Here is a 21,496-nt window from a genome sequence, read left to right on the forward strand (position 1 = left end):
GCTACTAGAGCTGATTGAAGAATTCAGCAATGTAGCAGGTTACAAAATTAATGTTCAAAAATCAGTTGCATTTCTTTACACTAACGATAAATCAACAGAAAAAGAAAGTAAAGAAACAATCCCCTTTAAAATAGCACCCAAAGTAATAAAATATCTGGGAATAAATCTAACCAAGGAGGTGAAAGAATTATACACAGAAAACTATAAACCATTGATGAAGGAAATTAAAGAAGACTTTAAAAAATGGAAAGATATTCCATGCTCTTGGATTGGAAGAATCAATATTGTTAAAATGGTCACACTGCCCAAGGCAATCTACAGATTTAATGCAATCCCTATCCAATTACCCAGGACATATTTCACAGAACTAGAACAAATCATAATAAAATTTATATGGAACCATCAAAGACCTAGAATTGCTAAAGCATTACTGAAGAGAAAGAAAGAGGCTGGAGGAATAACTCTCCCAGACTTCAGACAATACTATAGAGCTACAGTCATCAAGATAGCATGGTATTGGTACCAAAACAGACATATGGACCAATGGAACAGAATAGAGAGCCCAGAAATGAACCCACAAACCTTTGGTCAACTCATCTTTGACAAAGGAGGCAAGAATATACAATGGAATAAAGACAGTCTCTTCAGCAAATGATGTTGGGAAAACTGGACAGCAGCATGTAAAACAATGAAGCTAGAACACACCCTTACACCATATACAAAAATCAACTCAAAATGGATTAAAGACTTAAACATAAGACAAGATACAATAAACCTCCTAGAGGAAAACATAGGCAAAACATTATCTGACATACATTTCAAAAATTTTTTCCTAGAAGAAATAAAAGCAAGAATAAACAAATGGGACCTAATGAAGCTTACAAGCTTCTGCAGAGCAAAGGAAACCAGAAATAAAGCAAGAAGAAAACCTATGGAATGGGAGAAAATTTTTGCAAGTGAAACCGACAAAGGCTTGATCTCCAAAATATATAAGCAACTCATACGACTCAATAAGAAAAAAATAAACAACCCAATCCAAAAGTGGGCAGAAGACCTAAACAAGCAATTTTCCAAGGAAGACATACAAATGATCAAAAAGCACATGAAAAAATGTTCAATATCACTAAGTATCAGAGAAATGCAAATCAAAACTACAATGAGGTATCACCTCACACCAGTCAGAATGGCCGTCATTCAAAAATCCAAAAATGACAAATGCTGGAGAGGCTGTGGAGAAAGGGGAACCCTCCTACACTGCTGGTGGGAATGCAGTTTGGTGCAGCCACTATGGAAAACAGTGTGGAGATTCCTCAAAAGACTAGGAATAGACTTACCATATGACCCAGGGATCCCACTCCTGGGCTTGTATCCAGAAGGAAATCTACTTCAGGATGACACCCGCACTCCAATATTCATAGCAGCACTATTTACAATAGCCAAAACATGGAAACAGCCTAAATGTCCATCAACAGGTGACTGGATAAAGAAGAAGTGGTATGTTTATACAATGGAATACTACTCAGCCATAAAAACCGACAACATAATGCCATTTGCAGCAACATGGATGCTCCTAGAGAATGTCATTCTAAGTGAAGTAAGACAGAAAGAGAAAGAAAAATACCATATGAGATCGCTCATATGTGGAATCTAAAAAACAAACAAACAAACAAAAACAAAGCATAAATACAGGACAGAAATAGACTCATAGACAGTGAATACAGACTTGTGGTTACCAGGGGGGTAGAGGGTGGGAAGGGATAGACTGGGATTTCAAAATTGTAGAATAGATAAACAAGATTACACTGTATAGCACAGGGAAATATACACAAAATGTTATGATAAATCACAGAGAAAAAAAGGTGACAATGAGTGTGTATATGTCCATGAATGACTGAAAAATTGTGCTGAACACTGGAATTTGACACAACATTGTAAAATGATTATAAATCAATAAAAAATGTTAAAAAAAAAGAAATAATGAAAAGATTTAGAAAGGTGGCTGGCTTCAATACCATTGTAGAAAAATCCACTACATATATTCATATATGTATATATATATACATATACATATATATACATATATATACATACACATATATATACATACATATAAATATATATATCCCCAATAGAGAAAACCAAAATATTAAATATTGTTAGTAATAGTCAAAAGTATAAAGTATCTAGGAATAAACCTAGCAAAGCATGTGTAGTACATGTGTGGAGAGTCTTATAACACTTCAATAAAAGACATTAGAAAACTTACACTGATAGAAGCATATATTGTAGGAAATAGATTAAAAGACTTAATCTGCAAATGATGTCATTTTTCTCCAAACTGACCCATATGTCACAGGCAATTATTAGCAAAATCCCAACAGAGTTTGTTCTTGTGGACCTTAATAAACTGATTCTATTTTATATGAATGGGAAAGTTTCAAGAAAAAAAGAACAAAAATTCTCGTAAATAAGAAGAATGTGATGTGATTTACCTTCCATATATAGACTTATTATAAAGCCTTAATAATTATGATGGTGTTAGATTGGCTCAAAAAGACTGACCAGAGGAACAACTCAGAATAAGGAAACTTGTTATATGACAGAGGAGGCATTGCAGATTGTTGGGGAAAGAATCATTCAATGAATCATGCTGCTAAAACATTACCCGCATTAGAAAAAAATGAATTCCTACATTACACTGTATATAAAAGCCAATTTCAGATGGCTTGAAGACTTACGTGAAATTAAAGTCTTTAAAATTATAAGATAGCAGAGAAGAACATTTTTATAATTTCAGGAGATAGAAGTATTTTAGGACTGGACAAAAAGCACTAATCATAAAAGAAAAGTATAATAAATTCGGCACATGAATATAAAAATAAAGGCCACAAACTGGCAAAGGATTAGCATTGAGAATATAGATAATCTTATAAATCAGTGTAAAAAATTCAAAAATTAGCAAAGAAATTAACAGACATTTCATATAAGAAAACACAAATGGCTAACAAAAGACATTATGAAATATGTTACCTTCATTGTGATCAGAGCATTACAGATTAAAGCCAGATGAGACCCATTTTACACCTATTTGATTTTCAAAATTATAAAGTCTGAAAATATACAAAGCTAGAAAAGATAAGGGGCAAGAGTGGGAGTTTGAAGTTTAGTTCTACCAGTTCATAAAACTTGTGAAATTGTACATGTGCATACCGCATGACTCAACAAGACTTCTGGGTATACAGTCTAAAGAAGTACTTGTAGTGAAGTACTTTGAGTGAAGACTAATCATAATAGTACTATTTGTATTAGCAAAGATTGAAAACTACTCAAATGTCCATCAGTAAGAACACTGATAAGTGAAATATGAAATTATTCAACAGAATATTATATAGAAATGAAAATGAACTTTATCCAACTATAAATGAAAGGGCAAGACCATAAGACCATAGGTAGGGTGTCATTTTTACAAACAACAAGCCAAACAAGACATTGTATAGGGATGAATAAAAACGTATGTGATAAAACTAAGAAAGAAATAAAAGCAAAGGAATGACTTAAAATTTCCAAATAGTGGTTAACTTTGGTGAAAATGAAGAGCAATTATGTTAAGGAGGCAAGAAATGGAATGAGGAGCCAAGTAAGGAGATATTATTGTATTGATAATATCTCATTTCTGAAGTTATGTGGTAGCTTTACCAATTTGCCCATTTTATTACTTTTTGTGATATGATGCATATATTGTACAGGTATTCTTGTATACGACTCATACTACATTTGAATAGATAACCTTAAAACCAATAGCACTATGTAGAAATGGCATTTGTCATGCAAAAAAAAAAAACAATTTCCCATCTAACTCTCAAACATATTTTATTGCATAGTATGGAATACGTTTCTATTCAGTAAATTAATTTCTCCTTCCATTACTGTCAAGAAATCTTTTCTGGCTCATAATTAAGTGACTCATTTTTTTTTCCCCCAGAAATCGTTCACACATGGAAGAATGTATTGCAATAAAGATCTTTTATTCTTTATACTCAGCCTATGTTTTGGCCTCAAATTGGTTTTATCTTTTAGTTTTATGGGGCATGGATTGCTTCAGTGTGTTTCCATTTCCACAGAAAATGTTCAACTGACATTCACCCTTTGATGAAAGAATGTTAAATAAATAATTCATATAGGTTCTCATTTGATCGTTGTCTGCTTCACTGGATAGGGAAAATGCATCTCCCATGTCTAGCACTAATAGCAACAGAGCATATTATAACTTACCAATTAGGATTGTCAGAAAGTATAGAGAATTAATAGCACAACTTACATTTCCACAAATTTACTCATTAATATATTTACTTCACCGAATTCAACATGGCAGCTACTATGCTGCAATTATGCTGAGTGAAGATAAATGGGAGAGGGAATATCCTAGCATTACAGCATGATAGAGGATGTTCACAAATAGGGCTGCCACAAAGAGAGGAACAGTCAGTCCCTCCCCGAGATCACAGAGCGTCTTGACAGATAGGGAAATAGTTGAGCTTCAACTTACAGGATAAATGAGAGGTCTTCAGCTAAACATGGTAGAAAAAGGGTTTCCTAGCAGAGAGATCATGTACTAAGAAAGGCAAGGAAATGGAGGAAAAAAACGAAATTGGACCTTGGCCAACGGAATCAATGACAAATGGCAGTCCTAGAACACTGGACTAAATGTCACACACACACACACACACAAACACACACAAATTAGAGGAACTCAAAAAGTGGAAAGAAAATCCCCTAAGTCTGGGGGGAGGGGAATTGCAAAAAGCTAGGATTCTCTTTCCTCCCTAGGGAATGTGAGGGACTGATTATAGGAACCCTCCCACTCTCATCAGGCTGTCCCTACCCCACCAACCGTGCACACACGCCAGATGTGGGGGAGGGGCTGGAGTTTAACACGCACTCAGGCACATGAGATACAGCCTCCAACTGTTGTTAGCTGGAACTAACTCACTCATAAAACTGGGATCCCCAAAGGGCAGCACTGGCCATGAAACAAGAAACAACAAAAACAACCCAAATCCCACTGAATGTTAGCTCAAGAAAGCACCAGTGAAGCACACAGAAGGTCTCTGCGTGGAAGGGGAGGGGAGGAGGAAAGCTGATCTGATCAAAAATTATAATCAATACTTGGAAATGAATTTCTAAAGCTAAGAGATACGGAGCGGAATTAGTGATGATAGGCATTTTACTAGATGACACCATGCTAACAGGTATCATAGTTAATAACATCATGCTATAGGTGATCGAATAATCCAAATGAGAAATAAAATGTAACTGTTTGCAATGATTAAAGGAATAAAAGAAGAAATAGAAAGCATACTGATACAGGGGTAACTTGGAAAAAGGTTTTTAAAATACAGCAATAGCCTTTTAGAAATGCCAATTCTAATTATTAAAATAAGCAGCTTAAACTGACAGTAAAACTGGTAAAATATATGATAAACCTAAGGAAGTCTTTACAAATACAGCATATAAAATATTTTTTAAAATATTAAACATTAAGATTAAGATGGACAATGGTATAAATTATGTTAAACCTAAGGAAATCTTTACAAATACAGCATATAAAGTGTTTCTTAAAATATTAAACATTAAGATTAAGATGGACAATGGTATAAGTTATGTTTAACCCATTTATATTTATTTAATATAACTGATGATTTTATTTATATAATCTTTTTAATGTCATCATGCTGTTTTCTTGTTTTCTTTATGTTATCTTTTTGCCATATGAACTTTACTTTGTCTTTTTCTTTTTGCTTTTATATTATTTATGTTCAATTCCAGATTTTTGAAAATAAGAATGACTCTCTATTCTTGATTTCTTAAATTTTATTTTATCAAATCAGCCCATTAATTTTATCTACTGATTTATTGTAAGAACATGTGAGTAGCACATTTTGTGAGCCCCTGTATTTAAAAAAAAAAATCACTTTTTTTAGATGAAAACCCTTCCCTTTGAAGGTTTTAGTCCATTTTTCCTTGATATTCAGTACTACAAAGAATGAAACTGGGATTAGACTGATTTTATCCTTTTCACTTAATCTATTTCTGCTGACTGGATGCTTATAAAATGTATGTTTTATTTAAATATACAGTTTAATTTGCCATATTATGTCTAAATATGGGATTTTTTCATAAATTTTGAAATCAAACTTTCTAACTCAAAGTTTTAATCAACATCAGCAAATTACATTTAACTACGTCTTTGATTATTGCTTCTTTTACAGTCATTTTGGTCTCTTTTTCAATGGTGCTTGTAATTATTAGGTTACATAACTTCAGATGAGTCCTTATCATACTTGGTGACTTTTCATCTCAGCTTGTAATCTTTGTATCTCATCCTGTTGTCCTTTACACTTTTCCTGGTCTATCCTGATGGCTTTCCATTTCTTAGAAATTTTGCTTACTGGGTACTACCAAACTTACAAAATAGATTTCTATAATATTCTCCAGGTAACTATAATTCTCATTATTCAAATTACTGTGAAATGTCAGGATGATGTCCTATTTCCTTATGTCTATAGTTTGATTTTTTTTTTGTTGTTATTTTTGTTCTTCTTTTGAAATCTGGGTGTTGATTGGTATTGATTTTTTTTCCTTAAGACATCATGGAGAATTTGGATTTTTTTTCCTATCTTTGAATGAGTATTTGTCCACCCACTTTCAGTTTGGTAGCCACTTAAATCTCTTTCGCAGATCTAGAGGGCAGATCCGTGTGCATACTTTCTGAACCAATTTTCAGTGTCTAGTCATTTTTACTGAGTATAATTTCTCTGGGCAGAGGTGTAACCTTCTCCTATCTGTGCTGACTAGCTTTCCGATGCTTTGAATCGATTAAGTGTGTGAAAACATGCCACCCTCAGCATGAATGTCTATTAGGCCTCTTATTGCCTCTACTTTTACCCCTATGCTTTCAGCAACTTCACTTTTTTTTTTATTACAAATTTCCAATTTCTTTCCACATTCTGCCCTGTTGTTTCTGAGGGATGTGGAAATATAGCAAAGGAGGGGCAAAGAAACTCTCATCTAGTCACTTCCACAAATATGTGTGTATTACAGGGACATATTTATATTCTCATTAGTATACACAGACTATGGGATTAACAATCAGGGACAGGAAAATTGTTTTTCTATCATCTTTCTGGCAAATGGAGCTGCTTTGTTTATGATGTAAAGTACATGTCAGGCACAAATTATTTTTCATTAATCCTTTGCAAGCTACCAAATGGACAATAGAAATTGCTTACTAGATTCTAGCAATAGGTCAACAGTTGGAATCAATTTTTAGAGTTACGTGCTCACCTTTAAATATATGTGTGTGTGTGTGTGTGTGTGTGCTATATATGTATATAAAATAATACGTATATGTATTTGGGGGTATTTGAAAGCGAATGTCTTAATCTGTTAGACTAATACATTTTAAATTGGAAGTTCCAGGATATTTTTGGTTTTAAATCTTACTTTACCATGATAGACAGGAACATGGATTAACTCAGTTGCCAATTGGAGTATAATTTCCCAAGTAGTAAAAATCTGAATCATGCCTATATTTCTATGTCACCTCTCACTTAGCTAACACTAGGGGAAGTCTAACTTCTCCTAGCCACAACCCAGTGTTCTACTATTGTCAGCTTCCTAAATTAGAAACACAGTGGGAAGTGCAAATATTCCACTTCTCAATTGCTAGTTTTGCAGCCTCAAACTGAACAGATGATGACTACATACAGTCATGACTAGAAATGGAGATACTTGAGTCCAGACCAAGCCTTAGTCCATCCTCCCTCAATGTCCACAAGACACTGATTCCAGGACCCCACAGATACCAAAATCTGTGGATGCTCGAGTCCCTCAAGTAAAATATGGCACAGTCTTTGCATATAACCTGCACGTATCTTCCTGTATACTTTTAATCATTTCAAGATTACTTATAATACTTAGTACAGAGTAAACACTATGTAAATAGTTGCCAGTTTGTAGCAAATTCAAGTTTTGCTTTGGAGAAGTTTCCAGAATTTTTTTTTGTTTTTGTAAAATTTTCACCCCACAGTAGGGTTGAAAGTAGTATCAACCTACAGATAGTTGTACTAGTTCTTAGTCTCATTGAGTTTCAATCTCTTACTGATGAAATGAAGGTAAAGTGGTGGGGAGGTTGGATGAGAATCTACAAAAGGAACCCGGCAAATAGTAGCTTCTCAGTTAATAGTAGTTATTATTTCAATCAAATGTCTGAAGTTGTTTCTCCCTCCGATGGTTTTTCAAAGAAGAAAAAAATTTCCCTTCAGAACCAAAGAATAGAAAGTTTCCCTTCTTTCTTTCTTATTAGGGAAAAAAGTATTAAATGAAAGGACAGGAATTAAGGTCAGAATTAGTATTACTCAGTGTACCCTATTTGTTATTAGCATTTCACTTCTGATTTCATCTCTGGCTAGTTACTCAGTATGTAAATTAGTCTTATTCATGAGGATTTTGTTTAATTATAAAAATTAGGAGAGAAAGGAAACTGCCTGCATGGCAAATATAGACTCAAATTTAACTTGTTTTGTAGACAATCAGGTTTATCTTTTCCCCACATTAACAGAACACTCTTAATCACAGAAATTAAAATCATCATATCATATCTTTATAATTAATCATATAATTTTTTTTGAAGTCAAGGATTAATTTTACCTCTTTTGTGTCAATCTTATCACATAGCATACATTTGGACACTTTACAGCTAAAATCATTACCCTTCTGGATCCACAATATTTTTCTACATTAAAAATATTTCATAATATCAGTACTGATATTTAAATATGACATCTGGTTACATTTTTAATCACTTAAGTTTCTTTGTTTACCATCTAGTTAATTAGTGACAGTAAGGTCTAACTCACCGGTTGAGGTATAAAGGTATGATTCTGTTTGTCATGGCACTAGTTGCTCTTTTATGATCTATCTCAGATCCAAGATTTTTTTTATCAGAGTGTGGAGAACAAGGTAGGAATACAGTGACTGGCTTCTGGAAAAGATGTGTTGATGGGTGCTGAACATGAATCAGAGGGCTTGTGGAGAGTACTGAGTAGAAAGTATCTTGCTGAGCTTTTAAATATGCCACCAGAGATGGGTCAATGGGTTGGACCTAAACAAAGAAAAAATATATATATATATTCCTATATTTTGATAGCAAAGGATGCAAAATATCAGCACATTTCTGAGTCAGTTTTCTGAAAATTTTATAGAACATAGTTTTATACTTTTTCTATACCTTATTGGCTGGAATCAACACTACAATTGTTTATAAAAGATCACAGCATTTGGTCCTCTCTTTAGAAAGCCTTTCTGAAATCTAAGTTCCCTCTCCTATGTTATAAATAACTGAGAAACACACTTAATTGTAGGCAACAAAATGACCTAGAAAATAAAATAGACATTTTACGTAATTTCTAATTAGAACTATTGTTAGATCGAGTGATTTTCAGAAACTAGAAAAACAAGACTATATTTATTTGTTTCCTCTCATATAAAAATGGCTAACAAAAATCTAGCATAATTCCAAAGTTTCAAAGTTTATGGAAAATATTTATAAATACATTATTTATGTTTTCTCCCTAACTTTTCTTCTTCATTTCCCACTTACAGTAACAATGGAGAAACAGGGAGAGCTTGAGGGAGAGTTGAGGCCAGAAGGATAGGAAATATTGAGGAAACGTGTCTTATAAACTGTACATTGATGCATCATTGTACACCTTGCAAATAATGTTTGTGTGTATTAAATCTTCATCCCCCAAATTAAATATAACCAAATATTCATAATCATAAATTTTTAATTGATTAGCCTCTTATTTAGCCATCCTCTCAGGTGGAAATCTTGAATCAGATGAAAGTCCCAATGTCTGGCATCAATTCTATCATAGATATTCAGTATTTTTTTTTGTCAACAAATATCATAAACAAAACAACAGAAAAAAAATAGCTAGAAAAAACTTTCAAATAAGGCAAGGATTTATTTTGGAATGAGATTCAGTATGCTCCAAATCATCACTGTATCACTGATGACACTAGCGTTAGATCATTAAAACTATAGGAGAAAAACTCATTTACTATTATATTACATATTTATGTCTTCTTCATCCTTTTAGGACCATGTTTGATGACCCACAAAATCTAGGAGAAGAAACCCACCAGCTTTTAATATTTACCTTTAACTGTACAAGCACTGGTGAGCTGAAAACTCCTGGAGGGTAATTTAAGGATATTCTGGAATCCATGCTTGGCTTAAGAGTAAGGCCTTTCTTTGTTACTGTAAAAGACTCTTTCTTTAAACAAGACACAACAGAAAAGATACCCAACTTGTAAACTTTCACTTCAGCACAGGCCCCCTGTATAGATTAAAGGACATTAAGGCAATAAGATTAAAAGACATCAATACAGCAGTGTTCTGGGAGTACATGCTGTGTATGACTGTGGAAAGGGAAAAAAAACCCTAAAAACTATATGCTGTCCCTATAATCTCCCACAGTCGAGAATTACTTCATTAACCCCAAAAGGATGGTCCTTTCATGAGATGAAGTAGTAGATATTAGGAGTTTCTCAAATTTGGACTACACAATAGAAAAGAGAGAAATGTATTTTTAAAATTAAATTATTTCCCCCAAAGTGTAAATGTATAATGGGCAATCACATTTAGTGTTTTCACAAATATTAATTATTTTGGAATCCTATCCTCTTTTACCAGAATGGACTTTAAACATTGGCCTTTACCCAGAAGATTTAACACTGTTTTAGGAATTTCAAGGACTGAAATTTCATCATTTGGGTAGTTTACACAAATACTGTAGCACCCGTACTGTCATTACATTCCGCCTTCTGACAACTCACAATCTCGTGATAAAGTCGTTTTCTCTATTTCTCTCTTCCATGCAGTGGGAGCAGATGACTGCAAAGAGACACATTTGTGTTTCTTTTTTACATAGTGACATTTAAAATTGGAGTGCATAGATGCAGGGACATATTCGAGCTTTTTTGTCACACAAAAAGGAACTGAGTACATAAATGAAAACAGAATTATCTATTCAGATAATCACCAAAGCTTAAAATGAAGAGGAAGACTTAGAAGTAATCTGGTCTATTCATGCTTCCCTAAACACCAGCCGGGCTCCACCCTGGCATGAGTGGATAATCATGCAGACACACACACAAACATTTCAAGGACAATCACAATGGAAAATAATCTATCATTTGAAAACTGACTAAGAAAGAGATTTCACAATTTCTCTGTGTGAATCCGTCGGTGGGAAAATTCAGGGCATGATGAATGTTCCTAATTGGCTGGAGGGAAACAGTGAGAGAGAGAAGGGTTTTCTGGGAACTGGTGGTGGTTGCCATGCATTTAGAGTATTTGGCAGATTCTGGGGAAACGGAAGGGTTTTTAAGAGGGGGCGTGTCATGAATAGAACTCTGAGGATAGTTTATCTGACTCCAGAATTAGAATTCATAAATGTCATATGAACCGCATAAACATTTGGAAGGAATCCAGAGTTTAAATTCTCCTTAGTTAAAAATAGGGATAACTACCATTAGAAAAACATAAAAAGAAAAGTGTATGCTTTGTTTTTTCAGTAGACAATGGTTCTCTTACTTTTTTTCTCTTGTATTACTAAACATCTTGCATGTCTATTTGTTGAAAAGCACATGTGCTATGAAGTTTTTGTTTTTTTGTGACAGTCAGTGGAGTGGTCAAGATTAAACAGCCACAATCAAGGGCAATGCTGACTGGATTATTACACTTACAGGCTTCCTAGACTAAATGTAAAATGTCTTCATTGCATGAACAGTAGTAAATAATTAGAACAGGCTTAGCTTTCATATTCAAATGTATAATCTTGTTTGTAGCTCAGAAAAGACCCAAGTCAGAAAAGGAAGAGATGAATTAAAAAATTGTTTGTATGAGTGGATTTTTTTTAATATTTATTCTTTGCCCTCCTCTTCAAATAATGACAACTTATATAAAACTGAAAAGAGAAATATTTTAATTGTTTAAAAGTAAGTTCAGTGGTCCACAGAAGAACTTTAAATTTTAGTTCCCATCAACTCTATGCTAAGTTTAATAATTGTATATATATTTTCTTCAAAACATATAAATTTATCTCCGTAGATGGCTTTGGAGTTATTATAAAAAAGTCTACCATGAAAAATGACAATTTATTAGCTACTATCATGTGTTTATAGGCTTCCTTTTATCTTCTTAAGAGCATTTTTTTTTTCATTTAATCCTTATGACCCTATCAGGTAGACACTGTTGTTGTGTTCAGTTTTTACATGAAGGAATTGAGTCATAGTGAGGTTACATAATTTACTCAAGCTCACATAGCAAGAAAGTGTAGGAACCAAACTTCAGACCAAGCCAGTCTTCCTCCACAACCCACCTCCTAACTACCACATATACTGTTTTCCATGCACAGACTAAAAACATGATTTGTAGACTTAATAACTATCTCAAGGCACACACACAAACAAATTGTTTATTTTTTACATATTTTTCCAATCCATGAATGATAAAAATAAACTACTATCATCTGGAGATTCTAGAATTTTTAAATTTAGACCATCACAAGAAATGTTCATCTAAAGCTAGTCAAAGGCTTGAAGCTGATTAAACCATGATGTTGGCTTTGCTTCCCAGGCAAAATGATAACACTTTATGGGCCCTAGACTTAAGTTCTTCATTCCCTAATTTGACCAATAAGCTCTGCTCTGTGACCTTTATGGTCGGCAAGGAGAAAAAACAAAAAAAGCACGAATTTACTGGCATAAATCTTAATCAACCCTTCCATTTGTTACCAGTGGAGCAACTGTATCTATACTAGCCTGTGTAATATTTAGAAGAGGAGTGAAACAGCAAATGTAGATGTAGCCAAGGATTTACCGACCTTGTAACTTTCTCTCATTCCTTCCAGTGAATTTGGAGTCAAGTAACTTGATTGCAGGTTTACGTCAGACACTTTCACCATGATGTCTCTGTAATTTCCCCTGTAACGTGCAGCAAATGGAATTGCAATGCTTATTGGAAATGGAATTCTCTTTTCCATATCTGAGCACTTAACAGTGATGACATTGCTGACCAATTCTTCATTATCGCTCACTGTTAAAGAACTCATGCTATTAATTATCCGGCATTCTAGATGTTGTAGAACATAGGATGGTGCTGTAATATAACAAGACACTTGGGGGACAGTATCGTCACTCAGCACATCAAGAAATCTGCAGGGGTAAAAAGGACATCATTGTTTCAGTTATTTGAGTTATGGACTAAGCAGCGAAATGCATAGAAGCACAAGTCGTAGCCCCATATTGTCTTGCTATGACTCCCACTCTTCCACTTACTGACTGACTTTGGACAAGGTACTCAGCCTCTCTGTGCTTCAGTTTCCTCAACTGTAAAGTGACGATAAAATAATATGTATCTCATAGGAAGGCTGTGAGAATTAAATGAACTATTATGAGGTAAGAAATTAAAAAGCTATGCCTGGCACATAGTAGATACTGTATATGTTAGCTACTGTTACTCTTGTTACTATTGTTATTGCTATAATTATTTAAGCAATCAACTTATTCCTCAGTTTTGTTCACTTCAAATATGAATCTGAAGATTGTTGGAAGCTTCTTGATAAACCAAGTCCTAATACCTGAGTAATTTTGTAAATTTTGATATTTGAATTTATATATATATGTAGTATTGGAATTGTTTAAACACCTTAGATCTAATGATGATGTTTATTGTATTTTTAAGAAAAATTGAGAAAGGTACAAAAGTACTGTGAATTTATGATTCATCAAGGTAATTAGAATACTTACAATTCTCAAAGAATCAATTCAAAAGCTTATTTTGACAATTGTTTTTACTGTTGCTTTTTGTACCATCACCTTTGCCAAAGATTTTAGAGTCTTACAGACTGAATTCAATTTTGAGGTCAGTCCCTTACTATTTGTTTGACCTTCAACATTAATAATTATTATTAAAATAACTAATATTTTAGCTCTTTCTATGAACCAGGTTTTAGGCTACACATTATTTCATTTAACCCTCATACTATGGAGTCAGGCAGTACCATTTTACAGGTAAGGAAACTGAGGTTTAGAAAATTTAACTTGCTGAAGATCATACAGGTGGTAAGTCATAGAATCAGTAACTGAATCCATCCATCTTTAACTCAAAACCCCAGACTTCCTAGTATAATATTATACTTCCTCAAATCATTCCAAAACACTGGTTTCTTTATCCATTACAAAATTGAAACTAATACTAAATCTACAACAGTGTGAAAATTGAATGAGATAAAATATTTGAACTTCTTATAATAATGAATTAACACAAAATGAGTGCTCCATAAATGCTATAGCTCTACATTAAAACTACCACCTTATATTTCTCCTTGCTACTTCTCATTTCATACCAGTGAAATGATTGAAATGTAAGCAGTGTTAAAAATAAGAGGATCTCTGTAAAATGCAGCATTAGTACCCAGTTGTAGAATAATCAGGTTTTAACTATTTTTCAATTAGTAGTCAATTGACTTTTACAGTGCCCTCTAGCCTAGAAATCTAAAAAAAATGTTGAAATTGCAGAGAGTTATTTGTATTTATAATTCTAAACCCATGACCTTAGAAGGAATAGAAAATGACCCAGCACATGGTTCTGTCTGAGTATTCTCTGATAATGGTGATGATGGTACTTCAGAAAATGAGATACACTGTTTAATAGAGGAGACAATGATCCAGTCTTATGTAACTTCAAATATGACCCTCCTTGTGCCCTGGACAATCATCTCAATGCATTCTTCCAAAAGGCTGACAGACAAAATAGGGTGAGGAACCCTGTAAATGCTTCTATTTCCCCTAGCCCTAATCAAATAGATCTAGTCCAGCCACTAAAACGATCACGTTGGTTTATTCTAGTGGTGTTTCCCTTTGAGTTTGTACACACTAGGACAACTACCCTAGAAGAGAGGGGCTTTTTTCAGAACGCTGTCCAGGGAGGATGCACAAGAGGTTCCAAGCTAGGTTTTGTTTATGAGATTCATCTTTTTTGTGGTATGATGGCTTCCTAGCCTGAGGGATCTCAATGAGTAGTCATCTTCTTAAACATGCAAGCCAAGCAAAATTGGTTTGCATGCCACAGAGAGGAAATCGCTCACTAGGGAACACCTAAAGGAGGTGTCAGAGGGAGTGGTTCAGCAGTGACTCATTAGTTGATGCTTTGAGTCATTTCTGAATGTGAAGATGTAAAGTGTTGAATGTTTTTCTCAAGTGAAATGGGCGACCACATATTGACTAACAGTTGTTTTAAAAGATCAGTATGTCTTTCAAACCAGGAGGGTCTTTCATGCACTAAATGTAGTTCTGTGACATCTGCAGAATTCATTAGATTTTTTTCAGACATATAGGGAATCTCACAGCTAAACTAGCTCAACCTTTTCATTTTGTAGATGAGATAACTAAAGTTAAAGTGAGCAAAATGACTAAAATGACTTGCCTAAGAGCATTGACTCATTTGTGATGTTGTGCTGGAAATGGCATTGTACGTCTGAAAGAGCAGAGGGGCTAAGAGAAAGGAGGTAGCGTGTGGGAGGTGGAGAAAGTGAGGGTTGTTGGGGGTGAGATAAATCAACACACTGTTATTTAGCTAAGTGGGAACATCTGCCAAGAGACAAGGTGCTAGGCCCTTTACATGACTTTTTCATTTGACCTTCCCAACTACTCCAAGAAGTATATACAATTTCTACAAATAAGAAAACAAGGCTAAGAAATAAAACAAGTTGCCCAAGATCATAGAACTCATATATCATATTTTTAGAGAAAAATTTAAAGCTGACTCCTAAATCAATGATTTTTTAAATTACTATTCCCCATTGCCCTCTAAGTTTCTTATTTTTACCAAGAAAGTAAGGCTTGTGAATATTTTATTTGGCAAGTATGGATTATTATTTCTTTGTACAGGGGAGATAATTCATTAAATAGATCAGTCAATTTCAACATATTTTTTTGAAGGCATGGGCTCTTTGAGAACCTGGTGAAAGCTCTGAACACCCCCAAGGAGATAAAATAGGTATGAAAATATACATTCAATTTTAAGAACTTCCCAAAGCTTATCCATGAGCCCTCCTAGAGTTCTCCAGACACAGGGTAAGAATTCATGATGATTTATAAGTAAAATGAATCTGGGAATTTATTTGAAGATATAAATAAGATAAATCTGAGGCTACAAAATTCTCTTTTAATATTTGAACTCTGCAGCTTCCTAGTTTTTCTTATGATAATCTAAAGAGTAGTGATTTAGAAAAGTGTCCATTCTGGACAATTGTTCATTTTGACTACTTTATTACACAGTTACTTCCTTCTTCCTTTAAAGAAACATTTAATGTTTGTTTACTGAAACTAAACAATATTAGAAATAGCAGCCATATATATTTTTATGGGATTAATTTACATGGAATTATTGACATGTAATATCTTTTGGAGATCTGAAAAGTAAATATAAAATTTTATCCATGTATAAAAGCTATGTTTTATGTACAAGTGGAGACACGCCTGTAAGTCAGCATATACAAGCACCTCTCACATTGCATTTACTTACTCCTTTTCCATTATGTTATTCCTTTGCTTTAGACTCTCTGAATCACTGAGAAGACTATTCATGCATTTATTGGAGATATCACATGCTGTTGAGGATGTGGTAATCTCTTCTCTTTGGCTTTCTGAGGTCTCTTGAATCTCTCTTTCTGTTGTCCGGATTACATCATGTGTCTCTTCCCTGTTGGCATTTATGTTTTCAACAGTCATGTGTTCTATTTGTTTACCATCTTCATTTTCTGCATTATCTGGGAACATTTTGTTCTGTGACTCTTCTTGCCCTGTTACATCTCCATTCAATAATGGATTATTTTCTTTTTCCACTAATTCTGAACCCTTATGTATTTTATTTTTTTTAAACTGAACCTGGTTTGTGTAATGACTTTCCTCTCCATTTGTGGGAGAAACAGGAACTGTTTCTATGGCATTCTGTTCCCCTCTTGCAGCAATGTCTGTTGCTTTGATATCTTGAATGGTGGACATTGTCTGCTGTGGAATACATTCATCACGCATGCTGCATAAATTACACATCTCCTTTTCTTCTTTCTTTAGAAATGTAGCAGTGCTCCCCAAACATTCATTTATTTTCATGAGGCAGTCTATGGAAGGAATGATTTCTACACACACAAGACACATAAAAAAATTAATACAAAACTAAACCAAATTATGTTTCTCCAATGATATGCCATGAGGTATGGAGAGATACATTCAGAAATCTACAAAGACCCTTACCAGGCATTTAAGCCCCTCTCCCTCTTGAAGAAAAAGTCACTTGTACAACTGTAACTTTTTTTTTAACACACCTAGGAGTTGGGGACATGTTGTCTTTTAATATAGTAGCAAAGAGTCAATCTAATTCCTCATGCATGTGAAAATGTTTTGAACATTTGAAGACAGGTATCATAACCCCCTCCATAAGATACTATTCAATTGAAGTCAACATCTTCAATCACTCCTCATTCAGAATGATTTTGAGAATTGTTTTCTTCTTTGGATATACTATACAGTTTATCAATGATCCATCTATAATTATTTGCCTAAAGTTTAGCAGAGCTCTTCAGATGAGACTTGGGTAGTAGGCATACCATAGATACATTACCTCTGCTGGTGAAGATGGTATATTTTATTGAGTACTTTGTTTGTCATGGTGATTGGATTAGGTTCACACCATTCCTCCTGCTGAGCTTGTGATCATTGGCAATTTTCAAATGAGTCTTTCAAAGAATAGCTCTTATCATACCAATTCTCTGATTAGAAAGTGGCTACTCAAGAACTAATAAACCAAGTGAAGCCTCATCACCCTGGTATAAGCCCTCACTATGATCTGATCTGATGTACTCTCTCCCTGCATCCCCATTTCTTGTTATTCTCCTATTTGTCCCTCCCTCCTCTCCTCACAGCTGGAGTCACCTGATGGCTTCCTACAGGCTTAGCGACTCTCCAATCTCTAGAATTCAGTTCTGAACTCGGGAATATGTCACTTAAGGCCCGATTGTTCAGTGTTTTCAGAATCATCACTAAATCATCCTTTCACTAGTCTAACTTTATTTTCAGCCTCCAGTTCTGACAACTTGTTTTTTGTCTTATGTCTGAGACCCTGTCTTTATTTTGAACTTCTCTTCTGGTAGCTGAGTCCTTCTCATTTCTCATGAGTAATTATTTGTCTTTGTATGTTGCCTAGAACCACATTCAGTTTTCTCCAGAGATTCAGTTCCTATCTATGAACTCTAGCTGATGGTCTCTGGGTCACACGCTTTTGGATATATTCCCCTGATGTCCACTATCTGCCTTCTAGACTGAATTTCTTAATACTATCTGCCCTGGATTCCTGATTGATGAGACCTGCCCACTTGCCTTGACATCATTTTTGTGTGTGTCTTTTTTTTTGGGGGGGGGTTCTTTTTTCTTTTATTGAAGTATAGTCAATTTACAATGTGTGTTAATTTCTGATATACAGCATAGTCATTCATTTATACATATATATTCCTTTTCATACTCTTTTTCTTTATGGGCTATTACAAGGTATTGAATATAGTTCCCTGTGCTATACAGTAAGACCTTGTTTTTCAAATCTATTTTATATATACTAGTTAGTGTCTACAAATCTTGAACTCTCAATTTATCCCTCCCTACGCACTTTCCCCGCTGGTAAACATAATAAACATAAGTTTATTTTCTGTATCTGTGAGTCTGTCTCTGTTTTGTAAATAATCTTTTTGCAGACAGTATATTATTTAGAGTTGGATTTCACGATGCCACCCATCTTCTTATCTAGAGTAACTATTCTTGTTTAAAATCATATGCATCAGATATCACATTCTTCCAGCACACTGTAATTCTCAGTATCCGTAACTCAGCCTATTGCCGAGAACCTGCGCCCCTTTTAGTGTGTGTGGGGTCTAATTCCATATCCCATCCCATCTCAGTCTTCCTAGTGTTTTTGCGATCAATAGGTTCAAGTTTAAATAAGTATGAAAATGGAATACCATATTCCAATATAGAAAAACTACTTGTTCTGTCTCAAACTAAGCCTATAGTTTCCTACATCTAAACCTTGGATCCTGCTAACAACACCTCTGTCTGGAATGCCCTTTCCAGGTGCCCAATTTCTGGCTGCCTAAATCCTATTTATTCCTTAAGCTTCAGATTAAATACTGCATTTATTCTAGAGATAGTCCCAATTCCCCACTCTAAAAATAGAATCTCACCCACTTCAGAAGACTTAACCCACTACATTTGTATATCTTTCATGGAATTGGCCTCAGCGTCCCTTGCATTATCGTGTATTTGTCTTACCTAATTTCCCCTGTTGCATTGTTAGCCCCTTGTGGACAGAGACTCTATCTTAGCCTTTGTATGCTCCTTAGCCCCCTCTCAGAGCAGCTATCAATCAATATTTCTTAGAGAAAGAATAAACAGAAGAAATACTTGCCTTGTCTCCAGGTACCATGATCCTGTTTGTCCAGCAGCACGTACAGCTGCTGGCAGGCGGAGTGCAGAGTGCCTGCAGCGTGCTCCAGGAGCTGGTGGAGGGCCCTGCTGAGCTCCTGACCCAGAAAGACCACCGTGGCTACCCAGGTGGCCCCACCAGCCCCTGCACCAGGGTCACTGCCCAGCAGAGCCTGCTTTAGCATCAGGTTTTGTCTCCAAATCTGCTTCAGTATTTGGCCTAGTTTACCTGAGCCTATGTCTTCTGTATCCATGTTAGACTCCAAGAGTGGAAGGTTTCTTTCCTGACAACAAAGCCTAAAGATTTAGCAAATTCAAACTTGGTGATAGTTTTTTTCCTTCTAAAACCTAGGAGACGATCCAAGTCAGCTAGCCAAGTGCTTTCCTGCAACATAATAGTTTGTTCAGCTTCTTGTTGACTAGTGAAAAGTTACTAGGTGACCAAAGCAGGGGCATTCCTGCACCCCGGCTGCAATTGTGTACAGAACAGATCAACTGCAGGGACAGAGCTGGCTCACACTATCCCACTCTCCCTGTAAGGCTTACACTTCAGTGTACGAAGGAAGCCCCATATACTTGTCAAGTTCTGAGGCAACAAAATATGGATTCTGTGGTAGGATGAGAAGTGTATTAATCAAAGGTAAATTCTTTTAAAAGTATTGCTAATAATAATTCTATGTGATACTCAAAAATACTTATGAATGAACTAATATGATATCTGAATTGCTTCAAAGTTATCTGGGAGCTTGGAGAGTAGTGTGTAGATGAAATAAGATTGGCGATAAGTTAATCCTTGAAGATGAATACGGTTTCATGGGGTGGGGGGTCTTGATAATTCTCTCTAATTAGCATATATTTATCATGTTTTTATTTTTTTAAATGTAAAAACTCCTCCTCTGTTGGAGCAGAGTCTATTAGCACTGGTTAGGTAAGTTTAATTAGTACCTCTCCTCTGGCAAGTCTCCTGGGAGATGGAGCTAAGTCCTTGGCCTCTTTACTCTCTGATCATTCCTCTCTAATTGGATGAAATGCTCCTTCACTAAAAGAAAGCAAACCTGAAGAGTGTCTTTCTCTGAACCAGCAGGGCATCTTCACCATGTATGATGGAAATTCAGGTACAGCAAGTTCTCACCACCGCTGGCCCCTCAGTCTACACACTATATATGAAGCCATTGCCATGCAAGACTTGAGACTTGGGGGGAACCAAGAACAGCCTGCTTCCTCCTGTTCAAGGCCCTCCTCTAACAAGGGAGGACACCGCACCAGAGGGAGAGGGCAGTACACCCCAGGCAGGCTCACGTTCCCTCCAAGGTCCTGGAATGAAATGAACGTTTTCCCAAGGAGAGACAGAAGGCTTCCCTCCCGCAGGCCTATGTTGTCTCGTCATCAGCGCTGGGGTTCTGAGAGCCACGATCGTGACCTGGCAGACAAGATGGGGAAACACAAGCCCAGGGGACAAATCCTAGAGAACAGATGCCACCACGGGCCTAAGTCCTGCCCGGGCTGCTTGTGGTCTGAAGAGTCTGAAGGAAAAAGAAAGGAGCGGTATGAGGGGTGGTGGCGAGGTTGGGGGTCGGGGCGCGGGCTCATTCTCTAGCAGAAATCTTATCTTTCATGAACCTCTGTGCCTTTAACTCCTGAAATATGTGTGTAAGTCTCTTAATAATGTGGATATGGCTTTAATTTGATGCCAATTCTGAGAACATTCTAGAACATTGTGGACCAGGCACTGCCTACATGCTAAGAATAAGGCATTTTAGGACTTCAGAGAGAGGCAGACACATGAACAGATTATTAAAAAAAAAAAGCTTAGATTGTGTTAAAAGCTAGAGCATAAGGATAAATTCAAACTCTCACCACAGCTTTGAGGAGTAAAAAATTCATTCCAGTTAGA

At 35.4% G+C, this 21,496-nt stretch overlaps 1 protein-coding gene across 1 annotated transcript in view; it reads right to left on the minus strand.

Moving 5' to 3' along the window:
- DTHD1 (death domain containing 1) overlaps positions 1-19,856 on the minus strand; it is a 69,462-nt gene extending 49,606 nt beyond the window's left edge. The window contains exons 1-5 of the mRNA XM_006209783.3: positions 19,586-19,856; positions 16,658-17,270; positions 12,954-13,284; positions 10,224-10,403; positions 8,919-9,163 (exon numbers count right to left, since the gene is read on the minus strand). Coding sequence (XP_006209845.3) covers positions 8,919-9,163; positions 10,224-10,403; positions 12,954-13,284; positions 16,658-17,270; positions 19,586-19,856 — 1,640 coding nt within the window. The remainder of the gene's footprint in view (positions 1-8,918; positions 9,164-10,223; positions 10,404-12,953; positions 13,285-16,657; positions 17,271-19,585) is intronic.
- Positions 19,857-21,496: the final 1,640 nt, after the last annotated feature.

Source organism: Vicugna pacos, chromosome 2 (genome assembly GCF_048564905.1).
Source record: "Vicugna pacos chromosome 2, VicPac4, whole genome shotgun sequence".
Lineage (NCBI taxonomy): Eukaryota > Metazoa > Chordata > Mammalia > Artiodactyla > Camelidae > Vicugna > Vicugna pacos.